The following is a 25257-nucleotide window of genomic DNA, read 5'->3' on the forward strand; positions in this document are numbered from 1 at the left end:
TCAGACTTGGGAGTAAGTATAAAGATTGCCCAGGCCAGGTTTCCATTTGATTCAGGAATCCCTTGCCAAAGGGCCATTCAGCATCTGCTTGTACACTTCTTATGACTGGATGTTTATCAAGGCACTGATGATTATCTTTGGCCAATTCTATCTGGCAAAAATAATGATTTGGATAAAATTGGAGAAGGTATGCTAAGAAGAAGAGAATAAATAAGGTTGCACACCAGTGATGTCTTCCTGCCAATTACCTCCAGGAACATCTTTCTGATATCATATTTTAATTCTCTATTGCTGTAGTTACAACGTTTGTTTTTACAATTCTATTGTTGCCCAGCCTTCCTTTCCAGACAGAAGCCTTGGATTTTTGTCTCATTTGGCTGTGCTACTTTTATGTTTTAATATTTGGACTTTAGTGTTCATGTCTGTAAGAGGAGTAATTAATATTCTCTGTTGTGTCCATCTCACACAGTTATCCTGAGGATTATGTGAAATAATAATGGGTGTGAATGTGACCGACAATGCTAATTTTAACAGATGCAAATGTGCCAACTTGGGTTGCATTGCCCAGAGTTGGTGAAATTATAAAGGTGGGTCCTTTATCCGTTTGCCTATTTTGCTGATGTACATTTGACTCATTCTCAGCAAAATAACCAAATGGAAAATTCATCCATCAACAATTTACTTTTCTTGTTTCTGTGAGCGGGGTGTGTGTGTGTGTGAGAGAGAGAAAGATCAGAAAAATAAGCTTGGGAATTTTCAGAGGGTAAGGAGACAGTAAAGTTGAGGCTTTATCTTTTTAATGTGACCTTAGGAAGGATCCTTCCCTCTTCTAAACCTCCATTTATTTGTAAAATAGAGATGCTAATGTCTGTCTCAGGGTTATTCTGAGAAGTGAAAGTACTGCAGATGAAAGGACTGAGAGAGTACAAAGACTAAGAAAAAGATCCTAGGGGCGTATGCAGAGGTCCACTGGGGAAGGGTTTTATTATTCTGGGGACGTTTGCCCAACACCTTCAGGCAACTTTGGAGAGGACTTTAGGCTGACTTAGCACAAATGGTAAGCCCTACCAGAAACAGCAACTAACTCTAGCGCAGCAGGAGTCAGGCAGAAGTAGCAGCTTCCTTCGCCAGGGCGGGTGAGGTTATTTGACCCCATCTTTTTCCTGCGCTCCTTCACCCAGTTCTCAAGGCTGGGTGGGGTACAAAGGCGGCCCACTAGGACCCTCTCACGCACCCCTCTGGGCCAAGTCCCCTGGGAGCAGCAGGACAGAGAGACAGAGCCTACCGTTGGTCATGGAACAACCTGAATGAAGGGGAGGTCCAGGGCGGAGGGGATTGGGCTTTGGGGCGTGGAGGAGCGGAGAGGCGGAGGGGCCGCTGAGGCTCCGGCTCGCTCTAGCCCAGCTCTCACCAGCCCGCCACAACTGGCGCCAGCTACCCGGCCCCAGAGAAGCCGGACTTCGTGGACACCATGGAGTGGATAAGGGGCGGACCGGGAATGGTGAGTGCACGCAGCCCTGGCTTCTCTTGCCTGATCCTCAGTTCTCTCAGCCCTACTTCCAGTCCCTCCAACCGGCTACTACGCAGTAAGCCTCCTCCCCTCTACCCACCACCCGTCCTAGCTACTGTCCTTGAGATACCAGCAAGCTTTCTGTGGCCATTTTAGGAGTCCCTGCTTTCCTGCAGCCTGCCCAAGAGAGCCCTCTCCCATCCCCCACCACATTTCTGCCGCCTCCGAAATTGGGTGAGATAGGGGTGGGAGCTAGACGAAGTACCCAGGAGCAGCCTAGGGGTCACCTGGGAGGCCAGAGAGGTGAGGGGGTTGGCAGTGAGGCTATCTGAAAGCAGCGAAGCTCACAAGAGGCAGGCGAGCTGACGCGGAGTTGTGGGGGGAGGGAACAGTCACAATGCCTGGGACTGTGGAGGGCATTTTATTCGAGAGCTGCATGGTCCCCGCTTAGGTCATTTTTACCCCTGGCCCCTGGCCGGCTCCAGGGCACGAAGGCAGAGAGCCACTCTCAGGGAAGCTGCCTGGGGGGAGCCCTTCCGCCCCTTTTTCCTGGGCTGGGGTCACCCTGTCCACACTTAGGGCTTTGTCAAGCAGAGACAGCTGCAGAAACCACCATTCTAGAAATGAGTCGGGGCCACATTCAGTTAACGGAGCTCTTCCTTGCCTCCCAATGTGTGTGTGTGTGTGTGTGTGTGTGTGTGTGTTTAATATCATCCTCCAATAGCTTATTTTATAATGTGCTCCCTTCTCCACCTGGAGACCTTGGAATGACTTCCTTTTGCAGAGACAAAATAGTGGCTGCGTCTTAATGCCTATCTGACTTAGCCAAGGGTAACTTAAACCTGGTCAGGGAATCTGGGGAGTGGGAGGCCACTGTAACTTTGTCCTCAGCCTGAGGCATAGGCAAGAGGCTCTCCTAGGGCAATTGAGTTGGGTCAGCAGGCACTGATGACAATGCCAGCTCAGGCTTCACTCCCACGCATAACCTGCAGCAGAAGTAGCCTGAAGAGGTTAGGCAAAATTGGTATTTAACTCCCTTTTTGCTTCCATTTTTGAAGGGAGGAAAGAATCTAGCATGAGCTAGGACTGTGTTCAAGGAAGCTACCCTATTTTCTTCCTCAGGGTTTTGTTAGAGCTCTGTTTCAGTGGTTCTTAAAGGCATCCAGTTTATATGCCTGTATGCCAGAGCTCCAAGAGACCCTTCTTCCTAAACCTTCATTCTTCCCTGCGGTCCCATTGAGGATACATCAAATGTTTGTAGAAGTAGAAAAGAGTAGAGCTGGTGAAAAAGACCCTAGAGTCTTTGCTATCCAACTGGAAAAGGTGAGATCCAGGGAGTGGGAGAAACTTGCCCAGGGCCACAGACTCCTTGCAGGCAAAGCTGAGTTGTTTAGCAGCTGAGTCTTCTGACTCTCTGTCACTGTCCTTCCCCACTGCTCCACAGAATCATCATTTCAAATGATTCTGGGAGAGGCAGAAAGGAACAAAGGGTCACGATTTTTGCACTTTCTTTAGGATGAACTAATACTATGAAAAAACCCCCACGCTAGTCTTGGCATTTCTGGCAGTTGGGATGAGTCTTTCAAATATATTTTTGTAGTATAAAGTCACCCACTAACACTAGGTTAAATTGATGGAGAAATTTTATTTTTTGCCTACATAACATTATCTCTATGAATGTGAGGGAGAAGAGAGTATCAGACATCTTGTGAAGACTATATAATTAAGGAGTGATTAGTGGGAAAAATCTCATTATATTATTTTCAGGGAACTGAGGCAGTAAATATTATATGACAAAGGTATTTATTTAGCTGTTTGCCATAATTTAAGAGATAAGAGTAATAAACTATATTCCAACCTGGTAGGCAAGAATCTTTAGTCTTGGTGCTGCTACTAACTGACAGAAACACTTGGGCCTAAGATTTCTCATCTGTTAAATGGAGCTATTAATAATCACCATAATTCCTTCCAGGCCTGAGATTCTCAGATTCATAAAAGAAAATGTTAGATAAAATTTGACTAGGCTTATTATGAAAAAATAGGGACTATTTAGCAACCATTTTATAAGGAGGATAGTCAAAAGATCTTTGTTTCTTATTCTTTCATTTGCAAGGTAGAAACTGAATGTTTTATAACAGTAGCTTTCTTTTTAGAGCATTTGGTGATAATAACTTGTTTCAAGTGTTACACATAAATCATAACCCTTGAACATAAAATATTGTTTGAAATTTTAGAGAATAAAATTTGTCTCATAGAGAATGTTAAACTATGAGTTCACATGGGATGGTAAATTGTTCAGTATATTTATTCATAGCTTCTGCCTGCAATGATAATCTGTGCTAGGTTAGGCAATGTGCTAGAGTAGAAAGAATGGTGTTCTCAGGATCACAAGTCTGAAATTCAGAGCCTAGCTTTTATGCTTTTCAGCTCTGAAACTCCTGTCAATTGCCAAAACTCTTTTATCCTCCATATTTTTATCTATAAAATGGGGATGAAGTACCTTATCATATAGGTACTACTGAAGTCATTAATTTATAAAAAATATAGGAGTGTCTATATACCATGAATTTATTGGTACTGTTCTGGGTACAGGGGGGACAGCAATGAATAAAAACAAATTACTCACTCTTATGGAGCTTACATTCTTGGAGTTATAGGGTTCATGAAACAAGCACACAAATGAATATACAATATGTCAGGAGGTGCTAAGTGCTAAGGAAATAAAACCTATTAATAGAACAGAAAGAGAGAGGGAGTGGGATGATATATTAGTGGAGCCTCTCTGGTTAAGGGACATTTGAGCAGAGTTGGTAAGGAAATGAAGGATAAGCTCCATGTGCATTTTTAGAAGACAAGGGTCCTAGACATAAGAAGCATCCAGAAAGAATACAACTGATTTACTTAAGAAACAATAAAGAGGCCAAAATCCTGAGGATAAAGAATTATTAAGTGAAAGAAAGGTCAATGGAATCACAGAGAAAATAGGAAGCCAATTTTATAGGGCATTTAATCTGAGGGATATTGGATACTATTGAAAGGTTTTGAGCAAATCCGGAGACATGATCTGACTTAAATTTCAACAGGGTAGTGGCTTGAAATAGGATAATGGAGGAGGTGATATATATGAAAAGGCTATACCCAGCATTGTTTGTAATTATCTGTGTCTTTCTCCTTTCTTTTCTTTCTTTCTTTTTTTTTTTTTTTTTTTTTTTTGCGGGGGCTGGGTTTGAACCCACCACCTCTGGTATATGGGGCTGGCGCCCTACTCCTTTGAGCCACAGGCACCACCCTCCTTTATTTTCCTTTCTTTTTTTCTTTCTTTCTTTCTTTTTTTTTTTCTTAAATCATAGCTGTGTACAATAATACAGTCATAGGGTACAGTGTGCTGGTTTTATATACAATTTGAAATATTTTCATCAAACTGGCTAACATAGCCTTCATGTCATTTTTTTAGTTACTGTGTTAAGACATTTGTATTCTACATTTAGAAAGATTCACATGTACCCTTATAAGATGAACCATAGGCGCGATCAGAGCCTCACTTTGTTTCCCTGGGTAGAGTGTTGTGGCATTATAGCTCACAACAACCTCAATCTCTTGGGCTCAAGTGATCCTCTTACCTCTGCTTCCCAAGTAGCTGGGACTACCAGCACCTGACACAACACCCGGCTATTTTTAGGGATGAGATCTCATTCTGGCTTAGGCTGGTCTAGAACCTGTTACCACAGGCAATCTACTGTCCACCAGCCTTGGCCTTTCAGAGTGCTAGTATTACAGGTGTGAGCCACTGTGCCCAGCCTCTTTTTTTTTTCTTTCTCCTTTCTTTCTTTTTTAATTTTTTTTTTTTTTGAGACAGAGCCTCAGGCTTCCCCCTGGGTAGAGTGCTGTGACATCACAGCTCACAGCAACCTCAAAGTCCTGAGCTCAAGCAAGTCTCCTGCCTCAGCCTCTCAAGTAGCTGGGACCACAGACACCTGCCACAAAGCCCGGCTATTTTTTGGTTGCAGCCATCATTGTTGTTTGGCAGGCTTGGGCTGGATTCGAACCCGCCACCTTAGGTGTATGTGGCTGGTGCCTTAGCCACTTAAGCCACAGGCACCAAGCCACTTTCTCCTTTCTGATCACTTGTTTAGACCCTGAGATAGCTGAGATTGGGACTAGAAAGAACACAAAGTAGGTGTATGAATGCAAAGATATTTCATGTCTAAGTCCATGATTGAGTGGACTGAACATTGGCAAGGCTAGTTAGTACCCTGCTTTCTGAAATTATAGAAGATGATTAAGCATATTATTAGTACTTTGGAGATATGGTATACCTAGCACATAAAATATAAGGAATGGATCTTTTTTTTTTTTTTTTGAGACAGAGCCTCAAGCTGTCCCCTGGGTAGAATGCTATGGCATCACAGCTCACAGCAACCTCCAACTCCTGGGCTCATGCGAGTCTCCTGCCTCCACCTCCCAAGTAGCTGGGACCACAGAAGCCTGTCACAATGCCCAGCTATTTTTTTGGTTGCAGCCATCATTGTTGTTTGGCGGGCCCAGGCTGGATTCGAACCCGCCACCTTAGCTCCTTGAGCCACAGGCCCCAAGCCACTTTCTCCTTTCTGATCACTTGTCTAGACCCACAGATAGCTGAGATTGGGACTAGAAAGAACACAAAGTGAGTGTATGCATACAAAGATATTTCATATCTAAGTTCATGATTGAGTGGACTGAGCATTGGCATGGCTAGTTAGTACCCTGCTTTCTGAAATTATAGAAGATGATTAAGCACATTATTAGTACTTTGGCGATATGGTATACCTAGCACATAAGATATAAGGAATGGATCGTTTTTAATAATCTCTATTTTATTTTTTTGAGACAGTTTCACTATGTCGTCCTCAGTAGAGTGCCACAGCATCACAGCTCACAGCAACCTTAAACTCTTGGGCTTAAGCCATTCTTTTGCATCACCCTCTCAAGTAGCTGGGACTTCAGGCACCCGCTACAACACCTGGCTATTTTTTTGGTTGTAGATATCATTGTTGTTTAGCAGGCCCGGGCTGTGTTTGAACCCACTAGCCCTGGTGTATGTGGCCAGCGCCCTAACCACTGAGTATGGGTGCCAAGCCAGTCTCTCCTTTCTATGACAAAATTATTTTAAGTAATAATTATGTAATAATCATCATCACTTATTTTCTTGATATTTTATTTAATTTTTGAGTAATTAATGAAAAAGAGCAATGAATTTCAATTTTAAAGATACTTGAATTCAGAAACTTATCTCATGCCTGTACTAAAATGTGCACTCACTGAACAGAAATATTATACCTTAAAATTTTCATTGTTTCACTATTTTAGATTTTAAGCACAAATTGAAAACTCCATTTGGTCACATAGAATGACAGAATTGAAGGTAACTCACATTCCATTTCCTTGAGTACCAGAGAGATTGCAGACACAGAATATAATCGAAGGTACCTTGAATGATTTTGAACCTTTACAAAGAATGATGAGCTGAATAAACACAGGTAGTAAGAATGTATATCAGGGGCCAATGATATAACTGGAAGTTCTTTGAGTCAATTTCCATGCAGAATAGAATGTTGACTTAGGGATAAGTAATAAAAGGGACTAACTTAAAATTTCACATATGTTATTTTAAGGCTCAATAGTAACCACAATAATCGTTTTGAAATTTGAACAACCAAAGATTTTTTTTCAGGGTTGTCCAGTGTTTCACTGCTGGAATGTTTAAAATTATCAGTGGATGGTGATTATAAAAAATTGCATTGACTTTTAGTCTTTTAAAAAATTCTCTATAGCTTGGTGCACTCTTTTCTTGCCTGCACTCAGGATTAGTCTGTTCCTGTTGATCCATCTTGGGTATGTCACTGCTTTAGGGAAGAATATGAAGTTATAGAATAGTTCTATTTCACCTTCATAAGAGCCACCACACTTGAGTTGGTGGCACTCTATGCATAGGCAAGATGGGATGGCCAATTAGTAAGTTTAACAGCTGATTTAATTTTGCTGTGAATAACAGATCTATCTATACTGGGTTAAAACACACAAGATTATGTTCTTTCACATCAGAATTCAGGTGATAGACATACCTGGATCAGTATAGAAATTTCAGACAGTTTTTTTTTTTTTTTAATTTCAGACAGTTTTTAAGGACTTCTCTGCTCAATCATCTGTAGCATTTGGCTTCCATTCCTCATGGGGCATGATGAGTGCTGAAGTTCCAGAAAATATATTGACATCCACATTTTGGAAGGGCAAATGAGGAAAAAAAGGACTTGAAACCTCCATTTTAAGAATCCTTCTCAGAAGTCCTATTTAATACTTCTACTTATGTCTTACTGAAGACCTGAATTACCTGGCTATTTTTAACTGCAGACTGACTATAGAAAGTGCAGTCATTTAAACTAGGTGGCAATGTGTACCTAAAAATTGAGAGTGGGGTTTATGTCTGCCAGTATGGCAACACAGAGTCTAATAGCTTGTACCAGCTTTAGACTGTGATCCCAAACCTGATAGATGTTGTTAGAAGATAAACTATTGCCATTAATCTGCAAAGGATCAATCAAGACTCAATATATCCTAGTCATTCTGTACTTCCTACCAGTGACAGAGTCTGCTTGTGTGACCAAGTGGATGGTGATATCCTTCACTGTGAGAGAATACAAAACAGAGCCATGTTTGAAGAGGAGGTAGAAAAGGGAAATGACTAATATGATCTTAGCCCTAGTAAATCTGAGGTGCTTGGACAGTCTCTAATTGTAGATAACCAGTAGATAGTTTGTGATTTGGATATTAATCTCAGAGGGAATTTGGAAGCATTTATGACACTTAAAGTTCTGAGAGTAAAAGAACTAACAAGCATTTAAAAATTCTATTCAGCCCGGGAAAGTGAGAGGTGAGAATAGAACATAAGGCCCCTTCTTTATGTGGCCTTCTAACCTAGAGCTGAACAGTACATTACATTATGTACTTTCCGGAATTTCCATGGCACCACTATAGTTTCAGGCTTTATTCTCTTCAGTTCTAATGTTGATTTTGTGCTGCCTCAGCTGTAATGTCCAAGTCAGAGGACCTTAAATAATCTAGCTCAACTCAAGGGTCAGCAAACTACAGCCTACTGGTGAAATCCAGCTTTCAAGCTAAGAATGGTTTTTACATTTTTAAACGGGTAGTAAAAACTCAAAAGAAGGGTGGTGCCTGTGGCTTAAGGAGTAGGGCACTGGCCCCATGTACCAGAGGTGGTAGGTTCAAGCCCATCCTCAGCCAAAACTGCAAAAAAAAAAAAAAAAAACCTCAAAAGAAGAATAATATTTTGTGGTATAAGAATATGGAATTATATGAAATTCAAATTTCATGGTCCATAAATAAATTTTTTTTACAACATACCCATGCCCATTCACTTTTTGTCTGTGGCTGCTTTTATGACACAAAAGCAGACTTAAGTAGTTGTGGTAGAGACTATATGGCCTGCAAAGTGTTAAATATTTACTATTGATCCTTTACAGATAAGATCTGTAGACTCCTGTCTTAGAGTCCTGGGTTGACCATGGTAGTTCTTTGGGGAGGCAGGAAAAGGACAGACTAGTGTCTGGATCTAACACTTCTGGTTTGCACAGAACACCTGGGCTTTGTATGTTGGGTAGTTGCTTAAGATTTGGGAAAAGAGGTTTTGCTCATCCTACATTTCCCCCTACTTCCTAAAAATGTTTGGCTATTAATCAATTACTATATTCATAACTAGATTATGAATGGACACTGAGGTTTGGAAAGAGAGACTGTTTGACCCAAGACTGCACAGATGCTCAGGAACTGGGGTAAAAATCCACAGATCTGAATTCCCAGTCACATGTACCTTTTTCTTTATTAAATCATAACTGTGTATATTAATGCATATATGGGGTACAATGTGCTGGTTTGATATACAATGTGGAAAGCTTATATCAAACTTATTAACATAACCATTGCCTCACTTATTCGTTGTGATAAGACATTTATACTCTACTCTTAGTAGTTTTGAAATGTACCATTGTGTTATGAACATTAGATGAGGTCCCACCAAATATCCTCCCTCCTCCTAACTCCTCCCTCTCCAAACCACTCCCTCCTCTTTCCTCCTTCCTTCTGGACTATAGTTTTATTTTACCATTTGTATGAATGTATAGGTTATTATATTTTGGTTTCATAATATTACTTAGTACATTGGATAGTTTTTCTTCCATTCTTGAGATACTTTATTAAGAAGAATATGTTCCAGCTCCACCAAGGTAAACAGAAAAGATGTAACATCTCCAACTTTCTTTTTGAATTTTTATTATTATCATTATTATTTTTACATATACATGTGATTATTAGGTTTCCACTTTTTGCCTTCATAGAATTAAAAAGGCTTAAAAATTTACTAACAATAACAATGTTTAAGATAAGGACTAGAAACAAAACCCTCATAAAGAATGAATGAAGATAAATACATTCAGAAAAGAAATCAGACAATTGTTGCAATGAAGTATTAAGCGATAATAATAATAGTAATGAAAGAAAGTAACATTCACATTGTCAAATAAGAGTCTGACTATTATAGAATGCTTTGACTCTGAGGTTCAGTACAGAGTCATCAATTAATTTATTATTACTTTTCCAAAGTCTCAAAAAATAGATGACTAATATTTATAAATAAAAATAAAAGATAATTTCAAAAAACAGATCATGCCAAATCTTATAGACAATAGAAAAAGAGGAAATAATTCAAAATTATTCTGCTTAATGTGGATACACCTGATATTAAAAATAGAAAAAAATACATCATTTATAAATTGGAAATTAAAAACATAATTCACTTTTAAATGAGGATGCAGTATCCTGTATCCTAAATAACATATTAACAAGTTGAAGTAAAAATTAATGATTAAGTGATGTACTTTAGTCAAAATCGAATCCAATTTATGTGAGAATTAGTCACTATTTTCTTTTTATTTCTTATCCTTACCTTCACCCCCTCCCTCCTTATCTGTCTGCTCACTCCTTCCCCCATGGCCCACCATGTCATTCATTGTCATTAATTGTCCTCATATCAAAGTTGAATACATAGGATTCTTACTTCTCTATTCCTGTGATGCTTCACTAAGGATATTGTGTTCCACCTCCATCCAGGTTAGTACAAATGCTGCAAAATATCCATTTTTTTAATAGCTGAATAATATTCCAAGGTATACATATACCACAGCTTGCCAATCCATTCTTGGGTTGAAGGGCATTTAGGCTGTTTCCACATTTTAGCGATTGTAAATTGGGCTGCAATAAACAGCCTAGTACAAGTATCTTTACAATAAAAGGTTTTTTTTTTTTCTTTTTTTCCTTCTGGATCCCAGTAATGGGATTGCAGGATCAAATGGGAGGTCTAGGTTGAGTTCTTGGAGGTTTCTCCATATTTCCTTCCAAAAGGTTGTATTAGTTTGCAGTCCCACCAGCAGTGTAAAAGTGTTCCTTTCTCTCAACATCCATGCAAGCATCTACAGTTTTGAGATTCTGTGATATAGGCCATTCTTGCTGGGGTTATATGATATCTCAGGGTGGTTTTAATTTCAATTTCTCTAGTCATTAGGGATGATGAGCATTTTTTCATGTATTTGACAGCCATTTGTCTATCTTCTTTAGAGAAGGTTCTGTTCATTTCTCTTCCCCATTGATGTATGGGATTGTTGGTTTTATTCTTGTGGGTTAATTGAAGTTCTGTATAGATCCTAGTTATTAAACTTTTGTCTGATTCAAGCATTCAAATATCCTTTCCCATTGGGTAGGTTGTCTATTTGCTTTGGCTGTTGTCTCCTTGGCTATACAGAACCTTTTCAATTTAATTAAATCCCATTTGTTTATTGTTGTGGTTTTTGCTATTGCCATGGCAGTCTTCTTCATAAAGTCTTTCTCCAGGCCTATATCTTCCAGTGTTTTTCCTATTCTTTCTTTGAGGATTTTTATCATTTCATGCCTTAAATTTAAGTCCATTATCCATCTTGAATCATTTTTTGTGAGTGAAGAAAAGTGTGGGTCCAGTTTTAGTCTTTTACATGTGGATATCCAATTCTCCCAGCACCATTTGTTGAACAGGGAGTCTTTCCCCCAGTGGACGTTCTTGCTGGGTTTATCAAAGATTAGGTGGCTGTAAGTTGCTGGTTTCCTGTTAGATTGCAAATGTCTATGTCTCCATTTTTGTGCCAGGACCATGCTGTCTTGACCACTATGGCCTTGTTGTACAGCCTAAAATCTGGTATGGTGATACACCCAGCTTTGTTTTTATTAAGAACTGTCTTAGCTATATGGGTTTTTTTTCTGGTTCCATACAAAATGCAGAATCATTTTTTTCCAAGTCTTGAAAATAGGATGCTGGCATTTTCATAGGTATGGCATTGAATTGATAAATTGCTCTGGGAAGTATAGACATTTTAACAATCTTGATTCTTCCCAGCCGTGAGCATGGTATATTCTTCCATTTGTTAAAGTCCTCTGCTATTTCCTTTCTTAAGGTTTCATAATTTTCTTTATGGAGAGGTATTTCACCTCTTTTGTTAGGTATATTCGTAAGTATTTCATTTTCTTTGGGGCTATTGTAAAGGGAGTTTGTCTTTAATTAACTTCTCATCTTGGCTGTTGTTGGCATACACAAAAGCAACTGACTTGTGGACATTGATTTTATATCCTGAAACATTACTGTATTTTAAATGACTTCCAAGAGTCTTATGGTCAAGTCTTTAGGGCTCTCTAAGTATAAGATTATATCATCAGCAAAGAGGGAGAATTTGAACTCTTCTGCTCCTATTTGGATGCCCTTTATTTTCTTGTCTTGTCTAATTATACTGGCTAGAGTTTCCAGCACTATTTTGAACAGTAATGGTGACAGAGGACAACCTTGTCTTGTTCCAGTTCTAAGAGGAAAAGCTTTCACTTTTACTCCATTCAGTAAGATATTAGCTGTGGGTTTGTCATAGATAGCTTCGATCAGTTTAAGAAATATGCCACATATGCCTATATTCTTCATTGTTCTAATTAGAAAAGGATGCTAGATTTTATCAAATGCTTTTTCTGCATCTATTGAGAGGATTTTATGGTCTTTGTTTTTGCTTCTGTTAATATGGTGGATAAAGTTTATGGACTTGCATATGTTTAAACAACCTTGCATCCCTGGGATGAAACCTACTTGATCAAAGGACAGAACCTAGTATGTGTGACTTTTTTGATAATAAGCTGTGATCTATTGGCTAGGATTTTGTTGAGAATTTTTGCATCTGTATTCATTAGTGAAATTGGCCTGAAATTCTCCTCTTTAGTTGTGTCTTTTCCTGGTTTTGATGTCAGAGTGATGTTTGCTTCATAGAATGTGTAGGGGAAGATTCCATCCTCCTCAATTTTTTGGAATAATTTCTGCATTATAGGGATAAGCTCTTCTTTGAAGGTTTGATAGAATTTTGTTGTGAAGCCATCTGGACCAGGGCTTTTTTTTGGGGGGGGGAGATTTTTTATTGTTTCTTTGATCTCAGTGCTTAAAATTGATCTGTTCAGGAGATCTATTTCATCTGGGCTAAGTGTAGGGAGAGGATGTGGTTCTAAATGTTGATCCATTTGCTTCACATTGTCAAATTTCTGGGCGTAGATTTTCTGGTAGTATTCAGAGATAATCCCTTGTATCTCTGTGGCATCAGTTGTTCTTTCCCCTTTATGATTTCTGATTGAGATTACTAGAAATTTTACTTTTTTATTTCTAGTTACTCTGGTCAAAGGTTTATCTATTTTATTTTTTCAAAAAATCAATTCCTTATTTCATTAATTTTCTGAATAATTCTTTTGTTTTCAATTTAATTTAATTTAATTTTGGATATTTCTTTTTTTCTGCTGGGTTTAGTCTTGGATTGTTCTTCTTTTTCCAATTCCATCACATGGCTTGTGAGTTTGTTGATATGCTCTCTTTCTGTTTTTCAAATGTAGGCTTATAAACAGATAAGTTTTCCTCTCAGGACTACTTTTGCTGTATCCCATAGGTTTTGGTAGCTTGTGTCATCATTGTTGTTATGCTTAAGGAAGTTAAAAATTTCCTTTTTTTATTTCTTCCTGCACCAAACTGTCATTCAGCATAAGATTGTGTAACTTCCATGCCTTTGTGTGAGGTTGAACGTTTTTGTTGAGTTCCACTTTTAGTGCCTTGTGATCTTTGAAGATCCAAGGTAGAATTTCAATTATTTTGATTCTGTTCTAGTTATTTTGTGTCCTAGGATATGATCAATTTTGGAAAATGTTCCATGGGACGATGAGAAGAATGTATATTCTTTATCTTTGGGATGGAGTGTTCTATATATGTCTATCAAGCACAGTTGTTCTAGGGTCTCATTTAAATCTCTGATATCTTTGTTTAATTTATGTTTAGAATATATGTTCAGCTCTGAGAGAGGGGTGTTAAAGTCCCCTGTTATTATGGTGTTATAGGATATCATATTGCTCAGACTAAGCAAGGTCTGTTTCTAGAATCTGGGAGCATTTAAATTGGGTGCATAAATATTTAAAATAGAAATGTCTTCTTGTTGTAACTTTCCCTTAAACAATATGAAGTGATCATCCTTGTCTTTTTTGACTTTGGTTGCTTTAAATCAACATGTATTGGAAAATAAGATTGCAACCCCTCTTTTCTTCTGAATTCCGTTTGCCTGAAAAAGTGACTACCAACCCTTAACTCTGAGTTTTAATTTGTCTTTTGATGTGAGGTGTATTCTTGAAGACAGGAAATAGATGGCTGGTGTTTTTTTAATCCAATCAGCCAAACTGTGCCTCTTCAGTGGGGAATTCAAGCCATTGACATTTATTGAAATAATTCATAAGTATGGTAGTGTTCTATTCAGCTTATTTAGTGAAAAGTCCATTGCTTACTTTTGTCTTTTGCATCATTGTGGAAACTAGGTTCTGTCCTTTGGTTTCTGGGTGTTTACTTTGCTGAAGGTCCATTGTGATGGTCAGTGTGTAGAACAGGTTAGAATATTTCCTGTAAAGCTGGTCTTGTTGTGGCAAATTTCCTCAATGTTTGCATATCAATAAAAGATTTGATTTTTTTCCCTCAAGTTTAAAGCTTAACTTAGCAGGATATGGAATTCTGGGCTGAAAAGTGTTCTGTTTAAGTGATTAAACATAGATGACCATTGTCTTCTGTCTTGAAAAGTTTCATTAGAGATGTAGATGTCCGTGGTCACGCTAATAGATTTGCCCCTGTAGGTCAGTTGGCACTTACTCCTGGCAGCTTGCAAAATCTTTTATTTATTTTTTTTTTTTGTCTTGACTTTAGATAGATTCATCACAATGTTCCTTTGAGAGGCTCTGTTTTAGTTGAGAAGACCAGGGGACCAATATCCCTCTGAAAGGAGAATGTCAAAATCTGGTGATATTTGAGAAGTTTTCATTTATAGGATTCTCTAGAATGGCTTCCATTCCTCTGGGGCATTCTTCTTTCCCCTCAGGGATACCTAGAACTTGAATGCTTTGTAGACTCCCATAATTCTGTCATTGAATGTTCTGCTTTCTCTTTCTTCTTTTCTGCCTCTTTAACTATCTGAGTTATCTCAAAAGCTTTATTAACTTCTGAGATTCTTTCTTCTGAATGGTCTAATCTGTTGTTGATACTTTCTATTACATCCTTAAATTCCCTAATTGACTGCTTCAGTTCCTTCAGCTCTGCTATATCCTTTCTATATTCTTCATATTGTTCATCTCTTATTTTATTCTGATTTTGGATTTCCTTTTGGTTATTTTCCACTTTATCAGCAATTTCCTTCATTGTTTTCATCATTTCCTTCATTGTTTTCGTCATCTGTATTCTAAATTCCCTTTTTGTCATTTCTAACATTTCTTTATGGGATGAATCCTCTGCTATAGCTACCTCATGATCCCTAGAAGGGTATTTCATGTTGCCAGGATTTTTCTGCTGATTCTTCTTCATGAGTGCTTTCTTGTATGTATTTCCTTAGCCTAATTTTCCTTTCACTTCTTCTTTCTCTTTAAGTAATTGTGCATCTGGCCTAATGTTTTAATGAGTCCTTTGGGTATAGGACCAGAAGAATGAGAAGACTGAAGAGCAAGAAGGGAAAAATGATTTTTAAAAAAGAGAGAAAAAAGAGAAAGAAGAGGGGGTGAGTAAAAGCAAATATTGACAAAAAGAAGAAAGGCACCAAAAGAAGGAAACAGGAGTAATATAGGTGTATAGTATGGTACTATGACCCTACCGTAAAAAAACCCCAACCCTTGGGGGTGGTGGGGGTGGTTCCCTTGAGGTAACAGCTCTTTGCCAGCTGGATCAGACTCAGTACCCCACCTCCACCAGGTATAGAGGAAAGACAAAAATACTATGAATCAAACCAAAACAAACAAGTAAAAACCCTAACGGTATAAAATTGGGGGAAAAAAAACAAATAGGGGCAGAAACACTGATAAAAATGAAATTCCAGTTGTAAAGAAGGCAAAAATGGAAGATTTATTTAAACTAGAATAGTGAAAAATGGAAGAAAGAAGAGCAAAAAGGGAAAAGAAGTTTTAAAATGTCAAGGAAAAATGTTGAAATTAAGGGGAAAAAACCACCCAAAACCAAACAACCAAGTAGTATATATATCCTGCTGAATGTTGTCCGGGCAACAGGTGATCTTCTGAGGTATGAGATGTTGATCGCAGTATTAACACAGCTATTTGAGATGCAGACTAGAGGCCTCTGGTGGTCTCTCAGACCCTGCAGGCTTGGGAGTCCAAATTTCTCCTCAACCCACTTAAAAGACATTCCAAACTATGAACTTTGGCAGAGCAGAAGCTTTCCAAGGAAAGCACTTATCGCTGGGATCTCTCCTGGCATGGCTGCTAGCTTATCCAGTGCTCCAAATCCAGACTTCCTCTATGCCCCTGAGGGCTAAGGCTGTTAATCTCCAAACTTCCCCAGCGTCTCAGTCCCCGCCTTTGGGCAGCTCAGTCACTAAAGTACTTGGCCAAGGTCTCCCAGCTGACCCCTCACTGCAACACGCAGGGGCAGCTCTCCCACAGTAGCTGTGCAGGCAGCCCACAGCTGAACAATATTAGCTTCCCTCCAGCACAGCAGTTCAGTGCCAGGCCTCAGGCAATTCCCAAAGTCATCTGCCCATTGGCCCAAGATCTCTCAAGGCAGTTCAATCGAGTGCCTAAGTCCAAAAAAGCCAAAACAGCCCGCAGGTAAGGTTTTTCCTGCTTGCAGGCTTGGTGTTGCTATGGTTACAACTGCAGGCAGCCTCCAACCTAACAAATGCATCCAGCACTTGCCAGTTTTCTACCACATCTGTCCTTGTGGAGACAAGAAGTCTCTTGCTGACTTCCTGTGTCACCAAAGGGAAGCATCTGGGCAAAACCCACCAGCCAGAGATGCCTGGAGTCTTCTCTCTCCACTCTCACTGCTCCCATCTGCACAGAAGCTGTTACTTGGTCACCATCTTGGAAGTCTCCAACTTTTTATCGCTGCATAGTATTCCATGTTATACATACACCACAATTTGTTTAATCCATTCATCAGCAATTATGAATTGGGCTGCAATAAACATTCTAGTGCAAATGTCTTTCTTCTAAAATGATTTTTGATCATTTGGATATATACCTTGTAGAGGAATTTCAGGATGAAACGACAGGTCTACTTTCAGTTCCTTGAATAGTCTCCAAACTTCTTTCCAAAAAGGACATATTAATTTGCATTTCCACCAGCAGTGTAGAATTGTTCCCTTCTCTCCACATCCACATCTAAAGTTTTGGGATTTTGTGATGTGGGCTAATCTTACTGGAATTAGATGATGTCTCAGAGTAGTTTTGGTTTGCATTTCTCTGATGATTAAAGATGAGCATTTCTTCATGTATTTGTAGGCCATGCACCTGTCTTCTTCAGAGAAGCTTCTGTTCAAGTCTGTTGTCCACAAAGCAATGGAGTTATTTGTTCTTTTCTTATTGATTAGTTTCAGTTTTCTGTGGATTCTAGTTATCAGACTTTTGTCAGAAACATAACCTGTAAAGAGCTTCTTCTATTTAGAAGTCTGTCTGCTTGCTTTACTTACTGTGTGTGCTCTTGGCTGTGCAGAGGCTTTTTAGTTTTATCAGATCCAAGTAATAAATTTTTGGTGTTGTTTCAACACTCAGGGTAGTCCTCTTCATAAAATATTCTTTCAAGCCAATTTCTTCAAGTGTTTTTTCCTGAACTATCTCCAAGTATCTTTATAGTTTCATGTCTTAAGTTTAAATCTTTATCCAGTGAGAACCAATTTTTATTGATGGTGAAAGGTGAGGGTCCTGTTTCAACTTTCTACAGGTTGCCAGCCATTTCACCCAGCACCATTCGTTAAATAGGGACTCTTTCCCCCAATTAATGCTTTTCATAGGCTTATCAAAGATCAAATGATGATAAGTGTCTGGGTTGATCTCTTGGTTTTCTATTCTAGTCCATATATCTACCACTCTATTTTTGTGCCAGTTCCATGCTGTTTTGATCACTATAGATTTATAGTATAGCCCAAAGTCAGGTAACGTGATACTTTCTGATTTGTTTTTATTTCTGTGTAATGTATTGGTTATTCACGATTTTTTTCCTGATTCCATATAAAACAAAGTACTATTTTTTCAAGATCTTTAAAGTATGACAATGGTGCTTTAATAGGGATTGCATGAAATCTGTATATTGCCTTAGGTAGTATGGATATTTTAACAATGTTGGTTGTTCCTAGCCATGAGCATGGTATGTTTTTCTATTTATTAACATATTAGGCTATTTCTTTTCTCAGAGTTTCATAATTCTCTTTATAGAGATCTTTCGTGTCCTTTAGTAGGTAAATTCTCAGATAGTTCATCTTCTTTGGTACTACTGTAAAAAGAATAGAGTCCTTGACTATATTTTCAGCTTGACTATTGTTGGCATATGTAAAAGCTACTGATTTGGAAGTATTGATTTTTTATCCTGAGACACTGCTACATTTCTTGATCACTTCTAAGAGTTTTGTAGTTTAGTCCTTGGGGTTTTCCAGGTATAAGATCATATCATTCACAAAGAGTGAAAGTTTGATGACCTCTGAGCCCATTTGGATATTCTTGATCACCTTCTCTTGCTGAAATTGCAATGGATAAGACTTCCATTACTATGTTGAATAGCAGTGGTTACAATGGACATCCCTGTCTGGTTCCAGACCTTGGTGGAAATGTTTTCAATTTAACTCCATTTAGTATGATATTGGTTGTGAGTTTTCTGTGGATGGCCTCTATCAGTTTAAGAAATGTCCCATCTAAGCCTGTTTTCTTAAGTGTTCTGATCATGACAGGATGCTCAGTATTATCTAAAGTTTTTTCTGCATCAATTCAGAGAATCATATGGTCTTTGTTTTTTATTTTATTTATGTGATGTATGATATTTATAGATGTACATATGTTGAACCAAATTTGTAACACTGGGATGAAACCAGCTTGATCATGGTGTATAATTTTTTTGATGTGTTGTCTTATTGTTTGCTAGGATCTTATTGAATATTTTTGCATCAATGTTCATTAATGATATTGGTCTATAGTTTTCTTTCTTTGTTGTGTCCTTTCCTGGTTTGGGCATCAGGGTGATATTTGCTTCATAGAATGTGTTGGGAAGTATTCCTTTGTTTTCTATATTTTTGAAAAGGTTATGTAATATAGATACTAGTTCCTCTTTAAAGGTTTGGTAGAATTGTGATGTGAAGCCATTCAGTCCTGGGCTTTTATTTTCTGGGAGATTTCATATAGTTAATGCTATTTCAGTGCTTATATAGATCTATTCCAAATTTCTAATTCTTTCTGGCTGAGTCTAGGAACACAGCATACTTCTAGGTATTGTCTATTTCCTCCAGATTTTTATATGTCTGAGAATAGACTTTTTGTAGTAATTATTGAGGATTTTTTGAATTTCTGAGGTGTCTGTTGTTATTTCTCCTTTATTGTTTCTGATTTACAATAGTAGAAATTTTATTTTTCAGTTTCTGATTAGGTTAGCCAAAGTTTATCAATTTTGTTAATGTTTTCAAAAACCCTACTTTTTGTTTCCTTGGTCTTCTGAATGATTATTTTGTTTTCAATTTAACTTAATCTGCTCTAATTTTAGTTATTTCTTCTGCTGGGTTTGGAGTTGGAATGGTCTTCCTTTTACAGTTGCTTGACATGACGTATTAAGTTGTTGGCTTCCTGTCTTTCTGTTTTCTTGATGAAGGCTTCCAATGCTATAAATTTCCCCCTTAGGACTACCTTTACATTATCTCATAGGTTTTGATAATTTATGTCTTCATTGTCATTTTGTTCTAAAAATTTGGTGATTTCCTTCTTAATTTCATCTTTGACCCAGCTATCATTCATCATAAGGTTATTTAGTTTCCATGGCTTAGTTTGAGTATGAAGCTTCCTGTTGCTGTTGAGTTCCACTTTTATTCTGTGGTGGTCAGAGAAGATACAAGGAATAATTTCTTTTCTTTTAAATTTGCTAAAGTTATACTTGTGTCCTAATATATAATCTGTTTTGGAGGATGATGAGGATGAGGATGATGAGGAGAATGTATGTTCAGTTCTGTTAGGATGAAATGTTCTGTAGATATCTGTTAATTCCATTCATTCTAGGTCAAGTTTAAGTCCATTATTTCTTTGTTTAGTTTCTTCGTGGAGGATCTATCCAGGACTGCCAAAGGGGTGTTGAAATCTTCAACTATTATAGTGCTGGAAGATATCGAATTGTTCATATTTGTGAGGTTTTGTTTTATAAATGGAGAAATATTCTGTTAGGGTGCATAAATGTTAAATATCGAAATCTCATCATGTTGCATGTTTCCCTTGAGAAGTATGTAGTGTGCAGCCTTATTTTTCCTTATCTTTGTTGGTTTAAAACCTATTGTATGTGAAAATAGAATTGCCACCCTGGCTGGCCTTTTTATACTTTCCATTTCTCTGTAGTATAGATGTCCATCCCTTCACCCTGAGTCCTTTTGTTTTTTTGACAACTTATTTTGTCTATTTATTTATTAATGTTTACCATTATTCTATTATTTTTTAAGTTCAAAATACAAATATTCATTGTATACCATTAAGAATTAGAGAATTAAATTTAACATGACAGCACAAAATATGAAATATATATATATAAAGCTCTTCAGAAATGTATTATATTTCTACATTGACAATTTCTAATTATTGAAAATATAAAAAGACACATGTCTGTATATTAATCCACTGTAATATAATAATGATTTTTTATATTTGTTTAGGTATTCCTTTGGTTATAACTCAAGTTATTGTCTTTCTAAGGATATCAGTATACTACATAGCAAATTCAGTTTGCTCTGGGGGTCCAGAAGCATCTTAGCAAACAGCTTGCCCACTGGGGGGGGGGCACACATATCTGATATTGGGTGTTATTATATTTGTAAGTACCTTCACACTTTACTGTATATTCATAATAAGAATAAACCTATAACACAATTTTGACAACTTGTCTAGTTTGGGTTACCTTTTGGATACATTATTCATAACCTTCATCATGTCTTACAACTAAGATTAAGGAAGGAAGGTGAAAAGGTACAAAGTGAAAGAATCAGTAATCAGTCCTGCACTGCTGCTGCTCATCCTCAAACTTCTGCCATGCATATATCAGGCAGCTCTTGGTATCTGACTTGGGAAGGTCTGTAGTCTGTTTTTTCAGTGTAAGATGGGGGTATGCTCTGGTTGTTATTGGACTGTCTACTTCCCCTCACTGGTGGGTTTCACATATAAGTTATGTTTCCAGGCCAGGATGCCTTTCATGTTCACTGCTGTGGGTGTAGACAGGATCACCAAGTATGGGCATTTTCACCATGGATCCATTGGGCTTAGGCTCCAATCTTTAATCCACACCTGGTTACCTAGAGAGTGAGGATGGACTAGGGGGTGATAAACTAACAGGATATCTATCATTCACCCATTTTCAAATATTTTCTTTTGTTATTTTTCCCAGTGACATTAGTTAGGAATTTTATTTCTTCCAGTTCTCTCAGGGTCTCAGGTAAATTTCTTAAAAAGAGGGGCTCAGGGGTAGGAGCTGGAATTCATTGTAAGTGTGAATGAGGATGAACTTTTATAGAATTTGAAGGAAGGTGAGGAAAGAATGAAGTGGAACTCAGTCAGGAGGCTCTCATAATTGTGCCAGTGAGATGTGATTGTGCTTTATTTTAGCTTGATGCTGGCGGAAGTGAAAAAAAAATGCATTCAATTTTTCTGTGAACCAAAACTGCTCTAAAAAATTAAATCTATTTTTAGAAGTGCATAAATATAAGTAGAACATTTAGATTTAAATTGTAAGCACTCAATAAATATTATATTTGTTATGTTATTGTTATATGTAGTAAAATCCAGAGGCAAGTTCTTATGTCATTAGCATTACATTCAGGGAAATATTTAACAAAGCAAACAAAATTTTTTTCATATTATATTTATTAACTTTAAAGGCTTTTATTGAAATCACACTGTGATACTAAGAAGGTCTAGATAACTTAGAATCTGTACAAAAGGAAGCTATGTACTTGTGTGAGTCTTCTAAGGAAAAATGCAAACATTTGCTACTTTTAATTGTTACATTTCATTTTCTATATGTGATGGTCAAAAATTATATTTTAGCATCCCAACATAGTTGTGTCATTGAATAGTGTGGTTCTTCTACAGTGATGAACTACCCACCAGTTTAAACCAATCAGTTTAATGAGAATTAGTTTGATGAGAACTGTTTTCTCATGAAAACCAGGACAAGTACACAAAATCAGGCAGAATAAATAATCTTTCAGAGTGTTACCTTTGAGCAGCATTGGTCTGAAGATGGATGCAAATCTCCATAGCCTTGCTTTATCAGCAAGCTTATGAGAAGCTATTTTACATTTATAAGGTCATATAACCAAAAGGTAATTTACAACCAAGACAATGGGCTGTATTGGAATGCACTTTATAGTTCCCAGCTCATAAATCTCCACTTTTCATTTCCTGCTGGAAAACTGCTTGTTCTCTCTCTTTCTTATTTTGCAGTTTAAAGCATGATCATCATTTAGCACATGGTAGACTTTAAAAAGGAAGGTTTCCTTGGCAAAGATAATATTTTGCTCACCATGTTTTTGTTTTCTTTTGAACAGACTTTAATTCGTAGAGCAGTTTTAGTTTCACAGTAAAATTGAGTAGAAAATACAGACTTCCGGTACACCCTATGGCCCATGGTACCCATCACATAGGCATAGCCTCCCTTAATAACAACACCAGAGTGGTATATTTCTTGTAATTAATGAACCTGTATTGATGCATCATCATCACCCAAAGTCCATCGTTTATGGCAGAATTCATTTTGAGCAAATGTATAATGACATGTGTCCACCATCACAGTACTGTATAAAATAGTTTCTTTGCCCTAAACATTCTCTGTGTCCTGCCTATTCATCCCCTTCTTCTCCCAACCCCTGGCAACCACTCATCTTTCTACTGTCTCCATGGTATTACCTTTTCCTGAATGTCATATGTTTGAAAACATACCATGTGAAAGCTTTTCAGATTGGCTCTTTTTACCTGATAATATGTATTTAAGATTTCTGTATGTCTTTTCATGGTTTGTTAGCTCATTTCTGTTTGGTGCTGCTGAATAGTATTCTTTTGTATGGATGTACCATAGTTTACTCACCTTTTGAAAGGCAGTTCAGTTGCTTCTAAGTTTTGGCAATTGTGAATAAAGCTGTTACAAACAAAAATAAAAGGGATAAGTCCTGTGATATAGTATTTTCTAGGGTTAGCAATCTATCATTATTATTATTATTTAGTATTTTGAACCAGATTTCATTGATTGCATTTGTTAGGTAAAATCCGTCTTATAATTGTGTCCTACTCCCAAAACATATACCACACACCATGACCCTCCAGCCCCCTGCCACCTTACCTTTCTCTATGCACCCTCGTCCCCCACCCCCACTATGTACTAGGGCATTAATTGTCCTCATATTAGAATTGAGTACATACAATTCTTGATTTTCCATTCTTGTGATGCTTTACTAAGAATAATGTGTTCCACTTCCATCCAGGTTAATACAAAGGGTATAAAGTCTCCATCTTTTTTAGTGGATGAACAGTATTCCATGGTATACATGTACCACAACTTGTTAATTCATTCCTGGGTTGGCGGGCAATTTATGCTGTTTCTACATTTTGGTGATTGTAAATTGAGCTACAATAAACAGTCTAGTGCAGGTGTCCTTATGGTAAAAGAATTTTTTTCTTCCGGTTAGATGCCCAATAATGGGATTGCAGGATCAAATGGGAGGTCTAGTTTGATTTCTTGGAGGGTTCTCCATACTTCCTTCCAAAAAAGGTTGCATTAGTTTTCAGTCCCACCAGCAGTATAAAAGTGTTCCTTTCTCTCCACATCCATACCAGAATCTGCAGTTTTGAGCTGGGGTTAGATAATATCTCAGGGTGGTTTTAATTTTCATTTCTCTAATAATTAGGGACAATGAGTATTTTTTTTATTTGTTATCTATTCATCTATCTTCTTTAGAGAAGGTTTCTATTCATCTCTCTATAAGGGATTGTTGGCTTTTTTCATGTTGATTAATTTTAGTTCTTGGTAGATCCTGGTTATCAAGCTTTTGTCCGATTCAAAGTATGCAAATATTCTTTCACATTGTGTAGGTTGTCTATTAGCTTTGATTGTTATCTCCTTAGCTGTACAGACATTTTAATCTAATTAAGTCCCATTTGTTTATTTTTGTTCTAGTTGCAATTGCCACTGAAGTATTCTTCATAAACTCTTTTTTTCCCAAGCCAATATTTTAAGTGTTTTTTCCATGCTTTCCTTGAGATTTTTTACCCTTTTGTGCCTTAAATTAAGGTCTTTCATCCTCCTTGAATCAGTTTTTGTGAGTCGAGAAAGTTGCAGGTCCAGTTTCTGTTTTTACATGTGGGTATCCAGTTGTCTCAGCACCATTTATTGAACAGTGATCTTTCCCCCAAGTGTATATTCTCGCTTGGTTTATCAAATATTAGGTGGCTTTAAGATGTTAGTTTCATCTCATTGCTTTCTATTCAGTTCCAGATGTCTATGTCTTTATTTTTGAGCCAATGCCATTGTTAAAATGTCTATACTTCCCATGGCAATCTACAGATTCAATGCCATCCCTATTAAAATGTGAACATCGTACTTTCAAGACATGGAAAAGAATAATTCTGTGCTTTGTATGGAACCAGAAAAAAACCCATATAGCTAAGGCAGTTCTTAGCATTAAAAACAAAGCTGGGGGCATTAGCCTACTAGACTTTAGACTATACTACAAGGACATAGTGATCAAAACAGCCTGAATGCTTCTTTATACTTTAATGTAATATGAGACCCCTTCATGCAACAGATATCTGTCCTGGGTTTTTGTATCCAGGCATCCATCCTGTGCCTTTTTTATAGGACAATTTAAGCCATTCATATAATTTAGAGAATTAATAGGTATAGTAGGTAATATGGAAGGTGTCAGGTTTTTCAAATGTCCAGTGGATATTTTTAATCCTTTCACCATTATGTGAGTTAGTTTTTTTTCAATAATTTATGGGTGGCTCGGCGCCTGTGGCTCAACCGGCTAAGGTGCCAGCCACGTACACCTAAGTTGGCGGGTTCGAACCCAGCCCAGACCCGCCAAACAACAATGATGGCTGCAACCAAAAAATAGCCAGGC

The 25257-nt window shown here is 37.6% G+C and overlaps 1 protein-coding gene across 1 annotated transcript in view; it reads left to right on the top strand.

The window, feature by feature from the left end:
- Positions 1–1066: 1066 nt before the first annotated feature.
- The window catches only part of ARHGEF9 (Cdc42 guanine nucleotide exchange factor 9), a 290995-nt gene continuing 266804 nt past the window's right edge, over positions 1067–25257 (top strand). The window contains exon 1 of the mRNA XM_012813510.1: positions 1067–1501. Coding sequence (XP_012668964.1) covers positions 1472–1501 — 30 coding nt within the window. The 5' untranslated portion in view covers positions 1067–1471. The remainder of the gene's footprint in view (positions 1502–25257) is intronic.

The sequence above is a fragment of the Otolemur garnettii genome, unplaced genomic scaffold, assembly GCF_000181295.1.
Source record: "Otolemur garnettii isolate 467f Iridium unplaced genomic scaffold, OtoGar3 scaffold00272, whole genome shotgun sequence".
Taxonomy (NCBI): Eukaryota; Metazoa; Chordata; class Mammalia; order Primates; family Galagidae; genus Otolemur; species Otolemur garnettii.